The following is a 21,469-nucleotide window of genomic DNA, read 5'->3' on the forward strand; positions in this document are numbered from 1 at the left end:
AATCAGACAATACATTATTTATCTAGTCTTTTTTTTTTTTTGTTATGTTTCCTTTAGGTCGGCAAGGTGAACTGTATGAATGAATGCCTCAGCCCAGTTTGGCTCCACTTGCCAGTTAACAGTTCATCACAAACACAGCAAGGCAATATCATGGATGTTGCTGAAAGTAACGCCTCATTTTCCGCTGCAATTTTATGCTTGAAACATCGTCAGTGGAGATAAGAAGAACAGTAATACAGGAAGAAAAAAAACGAGAGATAACGGGAGACTTGACAAAAATATCACGGAGATGAGCGGCGGAGCATGGAAGGAAGAGGAGGAAGGGAGGGAGGGAGACAGATACAGTGAGATGCGTGTTGGCCAGTCGATAAGAGGCGCTAATGTGAGGGAGAAAGAAGGAGAAAGAGGTGCGGGGGCAGCCGAGCGTGGCCCCCACACACGCCACCCAAGGCATCGCAAGGTCAAGAACCACGCCACTTGATTAGCGCGTCGCCGTGAACACGCTGGCGCGGCAAAAGATACCTTGTTTATTACTCTCTCCTCCAGGTTCAGCTTCAGGTGCAAGAACCAAAGAGAATTTTGCCTCCTTGCACACCACAGCAGAAAAATGTCGAGGGAGTCATTCTTTCCTCTCATTTGGGAACACTTAGCTGGCAAACCAAGACAGAGAGAGAGAGAGAGAGAGAGAGAGAGAGAGAGAGAGAGAGAGAGAGAGAGAGAGAGAGAGAGAGAGAGAGCTTTGTGTGTCCTGCAATCTGGGGAGTGCACATGGCATGGCGAGGTTCGAGTTCCTGGCACCTTTGATTTGGGGCTGAGGATTAATTACGAGGCTCGGGATCAATAGCAAATCACCTGCTGGAGACGGTAAGGCTGGACGGGTGGGGCGAGTAGAATGGAGGGCAGAGGGAGGAGGGACTAAAGGGAGTGTTGTTGCTGGTGGTGGTGATGGTGATGGTAGTGCTGGAGGGCGGCGTGATGGGATGGTTAGTACTGGCCACAGAGCTGATCTTTTAACGGTCCACATAGTTGGCAGTTTTCCAGGAGCGAGAACACTGCAATCTGGCAGGTAGCAGGACCCAGGATGCTTGCTGTCCGAGCTAAGAATAACCACAACGAACTAATGCAAAGCAAGCGGCGGGTTAGAGCTGACTTATGGAGGCGACCCAAACACACTGGTCTGACCCTTGCCCCTGACTCATCAGAGGCGAGGGACCGGTGAAGGGATGCGGAAGGGAGGGGGCAACAGAGTTAAATAAAAGGAAGTCCTGTTTAAAGGTAAATATTCCTCTGCTCTTAAACAACATTAGGAGGAATTTATTGATCAATGCGTTACTTCTAAATGATGACTCCGAGTAAGTGACAAAGAGTGAGGCTACCTTGGAGGAAAGGAGGCTACAAGGCCAACCTGGGGGACGAGAACTGTGAGATGAGGAAGGAGGTTGTGAGGGGGAGGCTGGAAAATATATGCTGTTGCTGTGTGAAAGAGGGAAGGAAATGAGTCACAAAATGGTTTGGAGAGAGGGGAGGAAACAAAGGGAGACAGGGAGAGAGCTGGTTGATGGAGGAAGGAGGGAGAAATGGATGCAGGGGAAGATATTTTAGTGCAGGATCATTGCCCGAAGTTCTATATAAAATCAATCTCCGAGTAATCCCCTGTCCAGTAAACACACCAGTGACCACGACGAGACTCCAGCAGCGGGACGTCACTCACTGAACATAAGCAGATTGAAAAAGGCACTCACATCGACCAGCAAGACTGTCACTCAGCCAGATTGCCTGCAAAGACTCCTCAGCTGTCACGTGGACAGGACAGACACCTTCCTTCATCTTGAAATGCATTTAGCGAGGAACATGAATCCTTAAGTGGCTGCCTTTTCTGAGATCCTTCCCTTCGCGTCCTGGTTGGAGCGTTGGTGTGACAGTCGCTCCTCTCTCCACCCCATCCCCCCCTTCCATTATCTCCCCGCCTCCCCTCAGGAAATTGAGCTGATCCTGACTTACGATTAATTCTTCTGGGGCTGACTTACTCGAGCCGCGGATGATGGTCGCGTCTCGGTCTCAACACGGTTCTGCTCAGACTAACTCGTGTTCCTGTCCTCAGTGAGACGACACGGTTGATTGATGCTGCTTCTTTTACAAAACATTGCCCTAACAAAACACGACGTAGCATGTGTGCATATCTAAAATTGCAGAATTCTAACATCACGTCTACCTCCAGGCTCCTGTCAAGGACTACCTTTGAAAAGCACATACAGAAAGCAAAGTTTGTTTAGATTTTTCCTTTGTAGTTTTCATTTAATTACCGTGACTATCTGGTCTATATAAGGATAGAATAAGTGATTTTGTTATGTATATTTTTTTTAATGTTGGAGAGACACCGGCTAAGGGCAAACAATGCAAAAATGCAATCGAAAACGAAGTCAAACAGTCAGTGTTTTAAACTTCCTTCTTGAAACTTCAAGTCACAGGATAGTGATTATTCACAAGCAGGCAGGGAGTGTTTACGTACAAACACAGTGAAGATGAAGTGAAGGCAGTCTGGACAACCACTTCCACAACCACCACTACCACCACTACCACCACCACCACCACCACCACCACCACCACCACCACAACAACAACAACAACAACAGCAACAATACTTCAGCTCGTGCTCAAGATGGCTGCCATCAAATCATCTCTGTCCTGCGGTGTGGTCCCTGTGGCGTTGTGGCCATCACGCCCATAAAGGGATCATAAAATCTGAAGGCACCACTTTCAGCATAACACCTACTTCGCTGATAAAGGCGCTGTGTAGCCCACGGCACAGGCACTACACGTAACTATCTCTCTCTCTCTCTCTCTCTCTCTCTCTCTCTACCCAGTTTACCAGATAACATTAACCACCATAAAATTGCATTCTTAAGAGCACTGTCGCATGTGCCTGCCCTCCCTCCCGGCACAGGCTCACTACGACTGGGGGTGCTGGGCGCTTCCTCCTGCCTGTTTGAATACGCTCAGGAAGAAAGGACAAAGACACAAAGATTTCACGGTACCTTCTGACAACGAAGCGAAGGCATAAAGTGAGAAGGCTGCAAACTGAAGTGTAAAGAGTAATTTCACATTGGCATACGAGACAGCAGAGGCCCGCAGCACAGCATTCCAGGGCCAGGGTGATGCACGGTCCGTGACGCTCCTCCTCTTACAGGTTTCCTTATCTGAGACAATCTACGGGACGTGTATTCCCGCCCGACCCATTACCTTGACGTGTGGGTAATAACTAAGCGAAAACGTGCCTTTTTGTCTCCTCACCATTGTCCCCAGCAACCTCCTCCTGCTACAAGACTTTCTCCCAAACGCTCCCTACAAGGTCAGCTGTGCACCCCTCCACTCCGGCGGCTTAATCCTCTTGTTTACGGTGATTTGTTCCCATAGACGAGCCGTGGGGACCAGCAAAGGGATAGGGTGCTACTAATGCCATTTGCCACGTACAGGAGTTTCATCAGAGCTCCTTTCTATGACTGCTGCTCACATTGAAAATCGTATATGTTCTCGACAGGTGAGGGAATGGTGGTAATTATCTCACAGGTGCCTTACGGAGAGAGAACGTAATTCCTTACAGGGCGGTCACCTCGGCAGCGTCTGCGATAATGTGGGAGGGAAGTGGATGAACAGAAGTCAGACATTAATAAGACACGCAGCATCATTCGCAGTGATGGATGATGATGGGAGCTGAGTGTGTGTGTGTGTGTGTGTGTGTGTGTGTGTGTGTGTGTGTGTGTGTGTGTGTGTGTGTGTGTGTGTGTGTGTGTGTGTGTGTTAACGTTTAGATTGATGTTTTTCCTTCAGCTTGAGGTCTTCTTTAATTAGAGTGTTACTGTGAGAAACAATAAAGGTTCACGGAATGATAAAAGTATTAGAGTCTTTTCGTCTGTAACATTAATTTTGAGTCAGCAAAGTCGTTCACCACTACTCAGATGAATTCAGAGTGTTATATTGCCATTAGCAGACAAACCTCACCCAAGGAACAATGAAATAAAGCCATAAGGATAACGAACAGACAAAAAGACAGACACACGCAAAGAACAATAAGCTTATAAACAGATATCTAACACACACACACACACACACACACACACACACACACACACACACACACACACACACACACACACACACACACACACACAACGTTCAGATATCGCAGGAAATGCACAATATTAGCATTCCAACGTAAGATTACCAGCTTTCCGGTACAAACATCAGGCCCAGCGTTGCCCCGCGGCCACCGAAGCGCCACTTACCCGCCCCAACACAAACAAGGGGCTCACACACCCACACCCACACCCACACCCACACACACACACACACACACACAAACACAGGCGTTATAAACACAAGCCTAACGAGCCGCTCCCGCCCACGTCCTGTAGTTCTCGCGGGAGGATGTGAAGGCCGTAGACGCGCCCCAGCCCACGTATTGAGTCGCCGACCAGCTACACAGATGCTTGTATTCTCAAACACTTCTGTGCTTCACTTCCACTATTTCAAAACGCTTTATCTAAATTCAAACGAGTTTTTAATGTATTTTCTTTTTACGGTTCTAGAGACAGAGTGACAAGATTTCTATATTAGTATCTGGAGAAACACTCTTGTAAACCTCGCTAATCATCTCTGTGGCTTTGGAAAATATTCGTGGTGAGCGTTTCTGAATGCGGACAAGAGACTAAGCTTCCCCAATTCCCTGGCGTTACCAATTGCATGACTTATTGCCTGACACCTTAGGGGTATTCAGGCGAGTTTGTTAATATGCCTCCACTTAACCCCTTCAGTACCAGGACGTGCTTCCATATTTATTCTGCTTACTATTTAGAGATTATTTTACAGCTTCAGAAACCTGTGTGGGGATGAAAATATTGAAGACTGTGGCCATTAATTTTCTGTCCTCCAATGGCCCTTTCTAATGTAAATAAAATCGTTTAATTATACCCAAAGATCATGGTAGAAAATGCGTCCCAGTACTGAAGGGGTTAAGAGTATCATCCTGCTCACTTTTTTCCTTCTCTGTTTGCTTGGTAATGATTAGGCGTCTCGCATGATCACTTACCGGCTCCTTAGTTAAGTGCATTGGTTCCATGTTCAAGACGAGTTTGTTAATAAATCGCCTCTACTGTATATCAATCGACTCATCATTCAACTTAATATTTTCCTTGTTATCCCCTCGACCAACACTTTTTTTTGGGGGGTGGTTACTTTTTGTTGCTTTGTAAATAGTATGAACACACACACACACACACACACACACACACACACACACACACACACACACTAGGAAAATTATCTTCCTGGCCATACCTGAGACAGAGAAGTGATTGCACAACACTATACAAACAAGACTTAAGGTGACCCAGAGCCAGAGAAATACATTACGAGTACAAGCTACATCCCAAGATCTGACGGTCACGGGACACTCAACCTTACAACTCCTAAACTCTGCCAGAAGATGACTATTAACATCCAGTCACCACCCAGCAGATTAACCATCTTACCGGAATCTAATAACTACGTCGAGACAATAATTGACTTGGATTCATTACTGGTAGGTTTCCACAGCAGCCATTTCGGGAAGGCATGAGATGATGGTGAGAAGGGAATACTGTGCTATCACCATCATCTTTTTTCTCCCACGTAAAGAACACGGTGTTTTGAAATTGGAATAAATACGTGAGTGATGAAAACTCTTACTCATATTAGTCTTCGCCTTCCAAGCTGCTCTAAATAAACACTTGGTCATGTAAAAATCCACAGAAAATAGGTGTATCTATCTAAACCATCCAGATAATCTAAAAGCAGAAGAGGATCATCGAGTCTTCAGTTCCACAAAAACAAGCCCAGGAGAGGGAGAGAAGCCAACATCCTTCCAAACTCTCATGCAGGTGTGCTTCAAGGCAAGTGTGCGTCGCCTTGAAGTTGTGCCAAACCCGGAGGAATGATGCGAGCGGGGGGCACTGGCCTGACTGAGCTGAGGGAGGCAAGGCGAGGCGAGGTGCTTGGGCGGCGACACTCCACGCAGCAGGTTAGGTGAGACGAGGTAAGGAATTTGTCGTCTGAGGTTATCTCCGGCCACCGAGACTATCCTCAGACCAGCTTGGGCCAGATGAGGCACGTAACGGGACTGTCCTGCTTGACTCCCCACCGTCACATCAACATTTGAGTCTTTGCTCGTCAGCCCGACATTCCTCCCACCTGTCACAGCGCGCCGCCTCCAGGGTTCGTGTCCCTGTCCTTCACTCCCGGCGGCATGGGTATAGCCTGGCGCTGCTGTGTGGCTGAGGTTCCTGCCTACTTGTTCACAGATGAGCATAATATCTGGGTACATGGGGAGTCTGTATTGTTTGTATTCTGTGAGTAAAGTTTGGAATCAAATGAACAACAGTAAAACAAGAATACTAATTACTAGACAAAGGGTGGCGTGGCTCCAGTCCAGCCGGGTCGTGAAGGACAAATCCCACGCATCCCAAAGCTATCTATAATAATTAGTGTACACATAACTTGACTCTAACTTCCTACCAACCACGCCAAGTATCTAACTCCCTCCCCACCACCACAACAATCTGGCCGCCAGCTGAAGCGACTCAGTGACTCTCATCCCATTAAATAGATCCCTGTCCTTACCATCACAGCCCCATCCTCATCCGCTACCCTCATAGTTTGCTCATCATCTCCACACACGGTTTTAATGCTTGACTGCCTTCCATCGTCATCACATTTACCACAAGTATCAAGAGTAACAACCAGCCATCGGTCACTGGGTTTACTGGAAGATGTTAGCCTGTTTTTTTTTTTTCTCTCTCTCTCTCTCTCTCTCTCTTTGTCCTCGCTTTCCTTTTTTTTTTTTTCTGGACTGAATCTCAATCGGAATAAAAAGAAAATGTTGACAAGCCAGAACCCTCTCCATGTTCCTGTCGCGCGAGGGTTAAGTAGGGATAAAGAGGAGAGGAGATTTTATGGCTCTCTCTCTCTCTCTCTCTCTCTCTCTCTCTCTCTCTCTCTCTCTCTCTCTCTCTCTTTTGTTCGACCACTATTTTATCTCTTCGCATTGCACTTCCGGCATCACGGTTGAGCTTCGCAACACAAGTGGTGGTAGTGATGGTGGTGAAAATATAGTGATGGTGAGGTGGCAGTGATGGTCGGGTTGAAGGTAGTGATGGTGATGGTGGAGGTAGTGATGATAGTGGAGGTGGTTGTGGTGGTGATAGAGTCAATGAGCAAGAAATCACCGGCCATTTCCGCGAGAGAGGATAACCGTGTAGGAAAATTAAGTAAACTATGATGGATGATTCTTCCGTCAAAAAAAAAAAAAAAAAAAAAAAAAAATGTGATAGCCTTTTGCGCTCTTGTATACTTAATGTGTATTATGTACGATGCATTAACATTTTAGTACGATAGTTTAAAGAAAAATATACACCTGTTGGACCATCCTGCAAAAAATGTCTTAACACAGCACAGTAGCTTGGAGGAGAGACGAATCTTAAGTGTTGTCTTCTGCCGTCTTCCTCTCGGCTACCTGTCTTATCAGAGGTCACAGGCGCCAGGTGGAAGGCCAGATATGAGGGAGGGAGGGTCATCTTATGCACGTCTTCCACCAGGTAAGAAGATGAGGAAGGAACGGGTAGTTGGTGAAGGAAGACGAGATTATTCAGGAGGAGGACCAAAAAAAAATAGTAATGATGCAGAATATACTAAAGAGTTGTGAAGATGGAAGGGAACAGATGAGGAAGAATAAAATGTTACTAGAAGGACGAAAACAAAATATACAAAAATCAGGAAGGATAATGGACCAAAATTTACCAAAGACATGAGAGGAAGAGGGATAAAGATATGAACGAAAAGAAAGGAGAAAAACAAGCAGTAAGAAAGAAAAACCGGGAAAGACATAGAGACAAAACTGACCGAAAATATGTGAGGAGAAAAAACAGAGAAGAATGAAAAGAAAGGAAAACGAAATGTAATAGAAAACAGAAAATATAGAGACGAAATATAGCAAAGAATAATGGAAATAAAGGAGAAAGAAAACGAGATGTAGAAGTGAACAGGGAGAGATAATGGGGCAGAATGTAGGTCCGGGAGAGGAGGTAAAGGGTCGGAACATAGGAGAGAATGGAGAGAAATGAAAGGTCAGCCACAAACACGCCAATGGACAGCATCTCCCAGACAGTCTTAAGGGAAGTCTTACCTCTCCTTCCTCAGCCGCACCGCACCATCTGCTCGTAGTCATACAACTCCTGAAGGATTACTGAAGGACACTGGACTCTCTCTCTCTCTCTCTCTCTCTCTCTCATTTTGTAATCATTTTAATCATCTATCTCTATAAAAATACCTCTCATTATTTTTCATGAAAGTAAAAAAAAAAAAAAAGCAAAAAAATGTCTTTAATGATATTTATGAAGCCAGAAAACTTTAACTTTGATAAGAGACAATCCATGTATTAGCCAGGCCTGCTCAGCTTAATGGCAATTGCGAGTGCTTTCCGAAGTCCACACGCGATAAACAAGGAAGAACCGTGTGTGTGTGTGTGTATGTGTGTGTGTGTGTGTGTGTGTGTGTGTGTGTGTGTGTGTGTGTGTGTGTGTGTGTGTGTGTGTGTGTGTGTGTGTGTGGGTGGTGAAGGAGGCGAGTCTTGATAACTTTACTGTAAACTCTAACCAGCGGCTTCCATGATTCTGATAACTCTACGTCTCTCAGCGAGATGTAACGAAGGTTGTAACTACCCACCTCCCATCCCCACTCATCAATCTAAGGAGTATATTCTAAACCACTTCTGCGTTGCCTCTCCACTACTTTACAAAGCCTCTAGTTCTGGTAATGCCGGTTTCTAAGCACTTTTACGTTTCTAGTGACAAATTTCCACATAATCAAGAGGAGGAACACTCTTGAAAACCCGTCTGTTTGAAAATAGTCGTAGGGAGAGACCAAAGACTATCAGAATCCGGGCCTAAATCTAAGTTCTCATCTTACAAGGAGAGGCGTCTTAACTTACACCATAAAATCTGTTTGTCGTGCATTCCTTCCTCGGCCACACGGGAAAGGTTCAGGAGTTCACGAGACACTTCACAAAACAACCGATTGATACGATTCCTTTTTTTCCTTCCCATTCCTCCCTCCTTCCACTAAACGATGACTGACCGACACGCCAACAAAAAACACAAGAGCGTCTCAACCCTCCGCCGCGACCCATCCTGCTTACTTTTTTACCTCCCTCACTCGCGACCCAGCGGTACACGCCCTCTCTGCCTTTCGCTCATAAAAGCATCAACTCTCCTGGTGATGAGAGAGAGAGAGAGAGAGAGAGAGAGAGAGAGAGAGAGAGAGAGATAAGAAGCTAGTCTGTCGTGTATTACTTCCTACAGAGTGCAAGCCAAGCAAGTCTGTCTCTCTCTCTCTCTCTCTCTCTCTCTCTCTCTCTCTTATCAGTGTCTCCAAACAAGTGAAGGGATTTGACGATCACGAGTGTTGTTTCTGCTTAAGAACTGAAGAATTTGAACGAAAACAAAAGAAAAGAAAGGAATAAAAAGGAAAATAAACAGCAATAAATCTCTCGGTCAGTGTGTGTAATGTTTAGCTGGTGGATAATGAAAATATGTGGCTTGGCGGTTTAATGCTGAAGAGAAATGTAATTAAGACTGTTCGGAGAATTTATTCCACGAGATTTCTGTGTATCTCAACAGAGGGAGAGAGAGAGAGAGAGAGAGAGAGAGAGAGAGAGAGAGAGAAACGACGCCCTATAGAGGGATAACATTAAAGGGCGTCTCCTTCATTCTTCTCTCTCTCTCTCTCTCTCTCTCTCTCTCCCTCCCTCACACACACACACACAATTGCTTTAAATCACACCTTAGTTCAATTCCATTTCCTTTCCATTTTCTCGTTAAATATATCTCACACCGTTAGTCTTGTATATTATAAGCTGATTTTCTCGCCTCTCCTCTTGTGTTCGTGTAAATATCCAAGTAACTTACTGACGGAAAGCAGAGAGAGTTCACGGTCTGGACATTTTCACGGCTGACTAAGAGTGCCCGTTGTAGGAGTGTTGGTATGGGCGTGGTACAGTATGGAACCAGGATGTAGTGGGTGGTGGTAGTGGTGGTGGTGGTGGTGGATCGAGATAACTTGGGACCATATTATGAAACTCTGCTCCACGCCTCCACTACTTTCAAAATCCACTACTTTAATTTACTCGAGTTTTAGGCGTGTTCTTAAGATTATAGTGACAGATTAACAAGATTTTCGCATTATTGACAGAAAAAAAAAACACTATTGGGAATCCTTTAAGTCTTCTCTACAGCCTTTGAAAACAGTCGTGGCGAGAGAGCAAGGCGGTCGAAGTCTTGTGTTGATATTAGTGTTAGGCTTGTATCCAGAAACATTTTACTCTCTCACCACAACTATTTTCTGAGACCACAGAGATGACTGGTCGGGTTCTGAAGAGAATATTTCCTTTTAATAACACAGAAATCACGTTAAATTGTCGCTACAACCATTAAAACAGCCTGAAAAACCCGTATACCTTCAACTAGCACCTTTTCAAATAGTGGAGGTGCATCGTGGAACCTTAGTGTTACGCGTTTGTGACTGGTGTAATGGTGTTGGTGGGCAGGATGTAGACGGGTGTGTCCTGTCCTCCTCATCCCTGTCTCGGTGATGGAATGCTGTGCAAAGTTATGGCGGGGACACAAAGGTCATGATAAGTCCGGTATTGTTATGTGTTTGCAGCAGGTGTGGTAGTGGTGGTGGTGATGTTGGTGGGTAAGGAACAGGTGGGGTGTGTCCTGTCCTCCTCCTTGTCTTGGTGTTGGAATGCTGTGTTGCGTGGTGGAGAGGACACACCGCCGTGTCAAATACTGGTGTTAGTGTCATTGGGTGTTTGCAGCAGGTGTGGTGATGATGGTGGGCAGGAAGCAGGTGGGGTGTGTCCTGTTCTGGAGTTGGAATGTTATCAGAATGGTGAGGATACAAGGGTCATGATAAACCTGGTGTTGATATTGGTGTCTGTGGCGGGTGTGGTGGTGTTGGAGGGCAGGAAGCAGGTGGGTGTGTCCTCCTCCTCTCTGTCCTGCTGGTGGTGGAATGTTAGTATGTTACCCTCCCGCCCCCCTGTCGCTAGTGGACACCGCCGCCCTGCCGCCGCCGCTGCCGCCGCCTCGCCGTCCCTCACCTCTTTGTCTCCAGACCACCGCCACCATCAGGAACCACGGCACCGCACCACACATCAGGTGCACCAATAGTCTTTCTCTATCTGATGGTGTTATGTCTTTATTTACAGAATTATCAACTACAGTTTTGTATAGGGAAGTCCGTAGACATACATACACACAGACAAAGAAATAGATAGATAGACGCTTACTGATCACACACACACAAAATACGTCACACACACACACACACACACACACACACACACACACACACACACACACACACACACACACACACACACACGAGGGCAAGACTACAATCCCTGCTTCTGCTGCCAGAATGCGAGGTCACACAGCTCAGACTTGGCGCTGGTAACGACCCTGGCATGGGAGGAGGGCTGGAGCGTGACGAGATGCAATCGGGTGGAGTCCAGCACGCTATTGCACTGTCTGCTTTAATGATGATGATGATGATAATGATGATAAAGATAATGGTGATGACGATGATAATGATAATGATATGATGATGACGACGACTTGGTGGAGACGTAACAATCATAGCATGGTGTCCACCGGTAGTTTCCTGCTACAATACAATGAGATTCCTAATAATTACACTAATTATAACAGTGTAGCGTTGAAGCGTGAATGCCCCCCGCCTCCACTGCTGCTGATGTTGCCGCTGCTGCTGCTTCTCACCTTGGATGTTACGGCCGCTGCCCTCGTAACGGCAGGAGAGATATGGGAGGAAGAAAAAGTTTGCCTCTGCACTTCCTGCCAACTCAAGCGCGGCACGAAATCCTCTCATGCAAAACACCGCCTCTTCGGGAGATGGAGAGCATGGCCTCGCCGGGAGAGAGATAATTCAGGTAAAAGCGTCCCCGAGCTCCTGAGGGAAAGTCCTGGGTCGCCATCTACTCAGGAGTTACCATCAACATCCAGACTTGTCCAGGACCCTCACTCGCCCACCGCTGCTGAGATTGACACCACCAATCGATCTCTACTAAAGCTAAATGAAAAAGTTTTGGTTTCCACGTTTTTCTTTTCTCTTTTTTCTAGGATTGACGGAGGGAAGGAGAAGGAGCAGCTATCGAGGTGGCGACAAAGGTATAGAAGTTCTGAAGGACAAAGGGTTATCTTTCACGATCCGCGTTGGGCCGCGTGAAAGATGAGAGGGACATTATTTATCTTAGGGACACAAAGGGCGGCGCGATCAAGGGGTGACAAAGGTGCGTATGTCACTCCTCATCACGGTGCGGGATACTTACAGACACTCGTACTCCTGGGAACAGGTGGATGGCAGAGGGGGCGTGGGCATGCGTGGGCGGATGTGCGTGTGGGTCGGTGGGTTGAAGGCCACCACCATCGCGTCATCTTCCATCTCCCTGTAGCAGCGCAGCCTCCCTCAGCCGTTGCACGTTGCATGAACACCACTTCTTATCGACATTTTTCTTTAATATAACACTGATGTTCACTTCATGGTAACTCGTCACTTTGGTCACCGCTTCACAATGCACTCTGTTAATATCACTCTTTATAAATGTCAGCTTCCTTTCAATAAAACACTCGTATCGTTTTCCACCGCTTTTTAAGAAAACCACATAACACTAAAATTTTTAAGATTTCTTGCTCACTACACAAGTTTTCTTTCCCCGGTGATGTCATGCAATGCCAGGTCGTGGATGCCTCAATGCCTCGCAGCAGTGGTTACCACACAAACCATTCATCTACATCACATCATCACGCCGGCCGTCCAGCCCTCCGCTCACGCGCGCCTCCAGGAAACACAGAACACCCACACCCCTACACTACATGACATTCCACAGCAAAGAGCGCCTCACACCACCACCGAAGCACGTGGATTTCGTGATGAATCTGACAACTCGCCCATTAGTTACTGCTCCCGTCGTAGAGTCTCAAACATTATATCAGTCCCTGCCCTGAGCAGCACACACTCTTCCACCACCGACGCTACCAGTCAAAATTCACATCGCTACTCCTACCACCTCCATATCAGTTTTCAGACCCATTAAAGCTACAACAATAACTTCGGCCAGACGACAGGTTCAGACCAGACCTGTAGGCTGCTGGATCTCGTCTAGTCCAGGCCAGTGAGAAGGGTGGGCTACACTTCTTTACCTTAAGCGTCAAGGTCTCCCTCTGCCTGCCTTGTCCCTCACCGCCTCTCACCTGCCGCCGGTCCGTGTGAGCAAGGCCAAGGCCGGAGCGTGAGGAGAGGGACACGCGGGTGTTTACAAAAAGGATTGGTACTGTGGGAAGGTCGTTCGGGGGGAGGATCCACGGCCTGTGTTTTCGTATCTGTCCCATCAAGGATCTCTCCCCCTCCGTCCCTCTTTCCCTACCCTTCCTTCGGCTTTCCTTCATTCCCTCCGCAATCCCACCTCAGTCCTCATTCCTCAGTCTTCACACTCGCTCTACGTTGCCATGACAACTAAAAACAGAATTCACAACAGAAGCATTTGAGGACAAAAGATGATACAGTAAATATACATAAGGAAATGCCATGAAATCTAGTACTTGTACCACCCTCGAAATTCTTACAATAGACCTATGAAATTAGCGAATATTTACATAAATAAGTAAATCAAAAGAAAAAAGAAATAATTTGGTCTACTGTGCAACATGTTCAGCCAAAAGAATCAAGTTCATGCGCCAAGGTCAACATTCATGATAACAAAGACCCCCGTTAGCTTCTTGCCATATAGAGACACATCCTTCCACGGCTCCACCCAGCAGGCCTGTCCCACACCTACCACTCCCCCAGCCCGACGGCCATGCACAGTGCTCACCAGAACCCAGTGGGGAGGACTCGCCTAAACACCGTAGTGATGTGTTTAATATTAATGCCACACCAAAATGGGAGAATATGAGGCACACAAAAAATGCCTTGCGATGCACCAGCACAGGCAGGCAGAAGCGGCGCTCTCATTCATGACGAACGTGTTTGTCTGGGTGTGCTGAAAATGTGGTGCTCGTCTTGTTCTCTTGAGAGTCTAGATATCTTATTGCATCATCGTAGAGAGAGAGAGAGAGAGAGAGAGAGAGAGAGAGAGAGAGAGAGAGAGAGAGAGAGAGAGAGAGAGAGAATCTACTACAGAAAGGCAAATAGAGATAGAAGCCACAACTTTCATGAGATTCCTTATACCTTAAGATCACAAGCAGACCAGTCCTGCAAAACCTGCCCCCTCGCCTCGCTCCACCACCCTCATCTCCCTCCCCACACGGGCGCTACTGTACACATTGGACCAGTTTGGACATAATGCACCGGGGAAGGCGTGCCCTGCTCTGCCGTACAGGGAGGAACAGTCACCTCCCTGCAGTCCATCTTGAGTGTGCTAAAGGTGACATCATCTTTCTATTTGCATCAGTAAATTCCTCAGTAGGAGGGTAAGGACCGTGTGAGGCCTCGGGAATGCTGAGTTATCCCTTCAGTACTGGCAGGTAAACTCAGCTACAATAATTTGCGTTCAGAATACAGGTTTAAGTCATGTAACTGTAATTTGAAACTCTGGTGCACTCAAACATTGATACTGCAAAACTTTTAATGTACCCTCCACACACACACACACACACACACACACACACACACACACACACACCTGGCTATAAGCTCTCATACTTCCTCCCCAGAACTAAACCCATGACGGCAAAACTGCGTTGTATACCAAACTGCGGCGCATTTTACAGCAGCTTCCTACCACGTCGAGGCTCGGCTGTCAGCGGGTCGATCGGCTCACTCCGAGTCGTGCTGGGCGGCGGCTGAGTCACCGAGGAGGCATGCTGAGACTTCCATCATTTCGACTGAGTACTTAGCATACCACCTCTAGCAAACTTTGTAGTACATTTAGCAGTATTATTGTGAAGACTTTTTTTTTTCTTTTGTAAGGTGAAGACCTGGCAAGGTGGTGGGCACTATGGGGAATACAAGCACAAAGACAACGACGAAGTTTGGCCTCGGAACGCACTTGATGTGAGGCAGGGCAACAGACAAAGGTGGTGGTGGTGGAAATAACCCTAAAACTCGTCTCCGGAATGCTATAAAAAGATAATAACTTTTCTTGAAGAGATTTAAACGAAATTTATGTTACTTTGAATTTTTACAACTGCGCACGTCCACGATACAAACGGTGCTTGCCCGGCGCCGGTAAACAAGGTGCGGGTCGCCTACCCTCCCCAGCAGCAAGCACGGAGCAGCAGGCCAGCCCTTCACAGCCTGCTGGACCTCCACCGGGGAAAAAAACTTGCGTCATGGTGTTGCAGAACATCCTCATTCTTCTCGCCCCGCCCCTCACTACCTTCTCGGAAACACAAAACCTTGGAAAAACACAACAGCCGATATATTGCCTCTTCATGGGACTTGAATGGATATTTTGCTTTCTTTCCACTACAAAACACGAACCACAAGCTGCGAGGGTCACCGAGAGGAACAGGTTCCTTGTTTCTCCTCTTGCCGAGGGTGAGGACGACGTTCACTACAGGAGTGTGGAGACGATTCCCACCCGTCACGCCGCCACCACTCCTTCAGGCCCACTGGTGCTCCTCCCTCCCTCGATCCTAGCCACCCCTGACCTGACCCCACCATCGCCACCGCATTCTCAGCACCTTCTTCGCGCTGCTACGCTCCCTGACGCGCCTCGCACTGCCTCCCCCAAGCCATTCATTACATCATAATGATCCACCGGCGCCACAAAGGCTGCAAGCAATGACTTCACCCGCTAATGAGCAGAAAATGAGGTAAGAATCCTGTGGGAAGACAACGAGGGGCGCACGCTGGCAACTCTGCTCAGGACAAGGGACACACTCAGCCCTCAAGGTTGCCTAAAAGTGTATTTTCGTATTTATATATTTTTTTTGTCATAGCACTGTTATGTCAGTATGTATGTTCTATGCTTAATAAGCTTTCAGGAAGCTTACTTTTCCCTCGCAATGGCATGATGGTACCTTGCTGCAGCCTGCACATATCCTTACGTGCATTCTTCTGGTTTACGGAGGGACGGAGGTGGTGGTGGCGGTGGCGGTGGTGGTGGTGGTGGTGAAGCCAGTGGGTGCGGGGGTCGGTGGGCGTGTGCGGGGGTTGGCTGGGTTCCGGCGGGGGAGGGAGCAGGAGGATCGCGGGGAATCTGGGAGTGGCGGCAGGCAGTTATTACATTGATAAACACAGTGACCATCCAACACATGCTTGTCTTGCACGACCTTCACCTGGAGCGCCTGCACTTCCCTTCCCTCCTTGGCCAACCACTATAATAGGAAGAATATGAACCGCAACACCATAACACGCCTGAGATCTCGTCACTCTGAGATTCACTTTGTTTTATTAATTTATTCACCGTAGCACCTGTTTGTCCTCTCTTCTCCTTATCCAGACACAGAGAGAGAGCATACACCACGCTTCAAATGTGAGGAAACTGAAGTACATATTATTAAACATTTCCGAGCTAGGTGTCACTTTTAGTACCAGAGTTTCTTTTCCCTTTACATTCAAACACCGAGAGCATGCATGGATGCGTCATCAAAAGGAACACCCTTTAGAATCTGATATTACATTCATTCACCATTAACACACAAACAAATGATTCCCGTCACGTCCAGTAAGGAGGGTTCACTGTCCTAAATATAGTATACGATTTTTTTTTTCTAAATAATGTAAGACTTCCATGGAATATTAAACACTTTGTACTTAGGCCTACGTGAATAAACTAATGCACTAAAAATATTTTCAGTACCATTTTATACAGAAAATTTTCCAGAGAGAGAGAGAGAGAGAGAGAGATAGTGGGAGTCTGTTGGTGGCATGGAGGGAACAAAAAGGGAGGAAGGGAGGAGGGTACGGAGGGAAGGAGGCAGATTTGGAAGGGAGGGAGGGAGGGTCTGGAGTGCCTGCGGGGAAAGAAGGAAAGTTGTGAGTGTATATTTTGTTAGGCTTGTGTGTGTGTGTGTGTGTGTGTGTGTGTGTGTGTGTGTTGTGTGTGTGTGTGTGTGTGTGTTTCTGACCATATCGAAACAGTGACGACCTTAAAACTACTACGACAACAAGAATAACAAAAACAGCAACTGCTACTACTACTACTACAACTTGCTACTACTACTACTACTACTACTACTACTACTACTACTACTACTACTACTACTACTACTACATATATAATGATAGTAATAATAATAATAATAACAATAACAATAACAATAAAGAACAGCAACAAAAACTAGAACAAGAAAAACCATTAATAACAAATAGAACACTAACAAAAGCAATAACTTCCTCCTCTTCCTCCTCCTCCTCCTCCTTCTCCTCCTCCTCCTCTCCTCCTCCTCCTCCTCCTGTTATTACTACCACCACCGCTACCAACAACAACAACAACACCAACAACATCACCAGCAACAACACCAATACCACCACAACACTACAACCAAAAACACAAGACACACGCACCACCAAATTCGCTTACTAACACAATTATTTCCTTCTCTCCACACCACACTACTTTCTTTTAACGCAGGATTTGTCTCCTTAATTCACTCACAGGCTTCGGCGCCCCATTTTGGGCATCACACCCCACTGAGCACCGCCACAGACTCTCTCTCCCTTCCCTTCCCTCTCTTTCCTCCCACTTCACTCACCTACACGGCCCTTTACCACCGTCCTGCCCCTGTCCCTCCTCGGCCCCTCAGTCCCTCCCTTGTGTTTGTGTCCGCAGAGGGAGGCATTGAGGAGGGAAGGCGTGGAGGTCGGAGTGTTCTCATTAAGACCGAATAAACATCTGTCTGTCGGTAGCAGCCTTGGCCTTGTGCAGACAGACAGAGGGTGGGAGAAGAGAGGAAGGATAAAGAGAGGACGGGTGAGGAAGGAAAAAGAGAGAGGAGAAAAAAATACAAAGCCTTATTGCTAAACCATCACTACCATCTCTTCCTCCTCCTCCTTCTCTTCCTTCTTTTCTTCCTCCTCCCGTAGTCTGTGTGACATCAAGACTTCATATCCTTAAACGTTTTCTTCACTCAAAGCTATCTTATTCTAAGGCTACATGGATAAATACACGTGTTTAAATGAGTGTTCTTCCTCTCAGTGGTAGCAAATCCTTGTGAAGCTATTATTAGAATCACGAAAATCTCTTGAGAATTCTAGTATTTCCTTTAGAGCCTGTTTGGACTTGCCTAAACAAGATGAGATGCCCTGATGTTTCAGAATGCAGACCCAGGAATCTCAAGGCAGGCAGAGGGTGAGCCAGACCGAGTACCTCGTGTCCAAGGGATGAAGATCGATGCTATTGATCACATTAAGGCAATCTCGGTGACGTCACAGGAAGGCAAGCGTGAACAGGCGACATGAAGAGAGTGAGGAATCATTTCTTATTGTGAAGACGTGACGGGAGACGAGGACAATGACGTGATGAATTGGGAAGAAAGGAGATGATGGGGAAACAGACAGTGACGAAGGAAACGAGGAAGTGAAGAGATGACAATAAGTAAAGATGGCGAAGAGACAAATTTTTTTTTTTTTTTTTTTTTACATTACAAGGGCACTGGCCAAGGGCAAACAAAGTGTTGGAAAAAAAAAATCCCGCTGGTTGCCAGGCCCTGTTAAGAAGAAAGTAGAAAGAGAAAAAACAAAAAAAATCTAAAAGGAGGGTCCAGTTAACGTAAGAGGTGTCTTGACACTCCTCTTTTGAAAGAGTTTAAGTCATAGGCAGGTGGAAATACAGACACAGGTAGAGAGTTCCAGAGTTTACCAGTGTAGGGAATGAAGGAGTGAAGATACTGGTTAACTCTTGCATTAGGAAGATGGACAGAATAGGGATGAGAAGAAGTAGAGAGTCTTGTGCAGCGAGGCCGCAGGAGGGGGGAAGGCATGCAGTTAGCAAGTTCAGAAGAGCAGACAGCATGAAAACAGCGGTAGAAGACAGATAAAGATGCAACATTGCGGCGGTGACTTAAAGAATCAAGACAGTCAGTTAGAGGAGAAGAGTTGATAAGACGAAAAGCTTTAGATTCCACCTTGTTTAGTAAAGCTGTGTGTGTGGATCCCCCCCAGACATGAGAGCCATACTGTACTGGAAGTGTAGAAGTGAAGGCATGACAAGAAACAAAGATAGCTGCGAGATAAATGAGAAGTGATGAAGTGAAGACATGACACGTAATAAAGATAGTGTTAAGACAAATGGAACCAAAGTAGCGACGACATGACAAAGGAATACAGACTGTGACGAGGACTAGGACGAGGTTAGAGAAAACAGTAAAAACCCAAAATATCATATCTTTTCTCCCTTAGAAGGCTGTTTCGGAACCACTAACCACTAACAAGATAAAGAGACGTGATAATAAAGCAGAAAATAGGACAGTAAAGCACAAGAGGAGGAGGAAGGACACGATGCAGTTTCCACGTCACAAGAAAGGAAGAAAGGGGACCTGGTGACGTGGAGAACAGGAGACTCAACCCCCTGCTGCTGCCGCCGGAGTGAAATTTAATGCTCTATTTTACTGAAGAGAAAGCCCACCTCCTGCCCTCCCGCCCTCCCTCACCCTCACTCCCAAAGCTTCCCCGCCCTCCTCGCCCTCTCTGTCCTTCCCTTACACTCTTCCTTCTCCCTCACATTGCCTCCCAACTCTAACTACCCCTCCTCCTCTCGCCTCATGTCCTCCCCTTCTCCCATACGCCTAACCACACATCGCACCGCCATTACCTCGACGTGTTATGACAGACTCGCCCCCTCCACCCTCCGCCTTCCCCACGCTCCTGCCCAAAGCACTGGCAGGAAATAAATGAACCACAACCTACGTACTTTTTCGCACGTAGAAACTCTTGGTTGTGATCAATGGGAGTGGTGATGGAGAGTGAGTGGGTAGGTATAGTACGCACACACACACACACACACACACACACACACACACACACACACACACACACACACACACACGTTACTTAAGAGAGCGGGAACACCTCTCTAACGTTTTATTTCTCAGCTGTGAGCTTCTATACATAGTCTTCCTATCAACAAAGTAACCAAAAAGAAGAAGGCGGAGAAAAGGAAGAAGAATGAATAGCAGAACCCCATAAAAAAAAGAAGAAATGAATAAATAAAACAGTGACAAAAATAAGGCAAAGAAAAAGTAAACACGACGAAGATAGAATAATAATAATAAACAAAAAGACGATAATAAAATGCAACACAGACGGATGCATATGAAAAAAGGAGGATTAGATAAAATAAAGAAAATCGACACTCTACAACTAACTCACTGAGAAGCAAGTATATAAATGACGACACAGAGAGAGAGAGAGAGAGAGAGAGAGAGAGAGAGAGAGAGAGAGAGAGAGAGAGAGAGAGAGAGAGAGAGAACATAAGTGGCGGCCAGTCTTGCAGAATAACGTAGGAGACACACGATAAGGGAAGGGTAGCGGTGACGGCAGCAAATAATGGTAACAGTGCGCAATTCAGTGTATGGATAGACGAATAGGTAGATGTCTGAGTGTTTGGATGGATAGAGGAGTAAGTGAGTTAGAGAATACATGAGTCAATATGTGGATGAACTGATGAACGCTTCGATGGATGAGAATAAAGGTAAGTGGATGAATGGGTGAGAGTATAGGTGGGTAGATTGATTGGAGAGTATAATGGAGGTGGATGGTCTCGTAGGTGGATAAACGAGTCTGTATGGAAAAAAGGGTGCGTGGGTGGATTGGCGGGTGTGTGTTGGAGGTGTACTGGTGGGTGGACGGGTGAATGTTGGTGGTGTTTGGTTGCCGCTGTCGTCAAGGCGAAGAAGGAGGATTATTGACACACCCTGAACTGATTGTAGTCCGCGTCAGGTCAAGGCAGGTCAAGTCATTAGGTGAAGGGGGCGAGAGGCCGACAGGTATACTCACAGTGGATTAGTAAACCTAAAATTAGCCGCTTGGGAATAAATGTGGGAATGAAAGTGAAGGTGAAGCAAAATAGTATATTCTTTCAGTTGAGAGTATTGAAAGAATTGAGGAAATATTTACTGAAAACATCAATGAAAGCGAAAATACCTTCGAAAAAAGCCACAAGGAAATAAAAAAAAAGGAAAAATATGCGGGATTGAAATAAATGTAGCAACTGTGTAAAAATAGTGTTGATTCAAGCGATAATTAGGAAGATAGCTATGGTATCTACTAACAACAACAGGGAACGTGAAAAAAAAGAAAATAAATAAAAAACTGACAGCAAAGAAATCACGAAAAGTTTGCAAGATTTACAGAAAAGAAATGAAGAAAAAGTGTGCAATTTGAAATAGAAAATAAATCCAGAATTGCCAGTAAT

General features: G+C 46.3%; 1 protein-coding gene across 24 annotated transcripts in view; it reads right to left on the reverse strand.

The window, feature by feature from the left end:
• Positions 1–21,469, reverse strand: part of LOC123515007 — a 384,569-nt gene that overhangs the window by 205,653 nt on the left and 157,447 nt on the right. Inside the window, exons 1-2 of one of the 24 annotated variants that reach the window (XM_045273351.1) lie at positions 15,592–15,845; positions 12,440–12,689 (exon numbers count right to left, since the gene is read on the reverse strand). The exons of 22 other annotated variants lie outside the window; for them this stretch is intronic. In XM_045273351.1, coding sequence (XP_045129286.1) covers positions 12,440–12,552 — 113 coding nt within the window. In that variant the 5' untranslated portion in view covers positions 12,553–12,689; positions 15,592–15,845. Of the gene's footprint in view, positions 1–12,439; positions 12,799–15,591; positions 15,846–21,469 lie in introns of those variants that run through there. One more of the 24 variants, XM_045273350.1, reaches the window with a different exon arrangement.

Source organism: Portunus trituberculatus, chromosome 38 (genome assembly GCF_017591435.1).
Source record: "Portunus trituberculatus isolate SZX2019 chromosome 38, ASM1759143v1, whole genome shotgun sequence".
NCBI classification, from domain to species: domain Eukaryota; kingdom Metazoa; phylum Arthropoda; class Malacostraca; order Decapoda; family Portunidae; genus Portunus; species Portunus trituberculatus.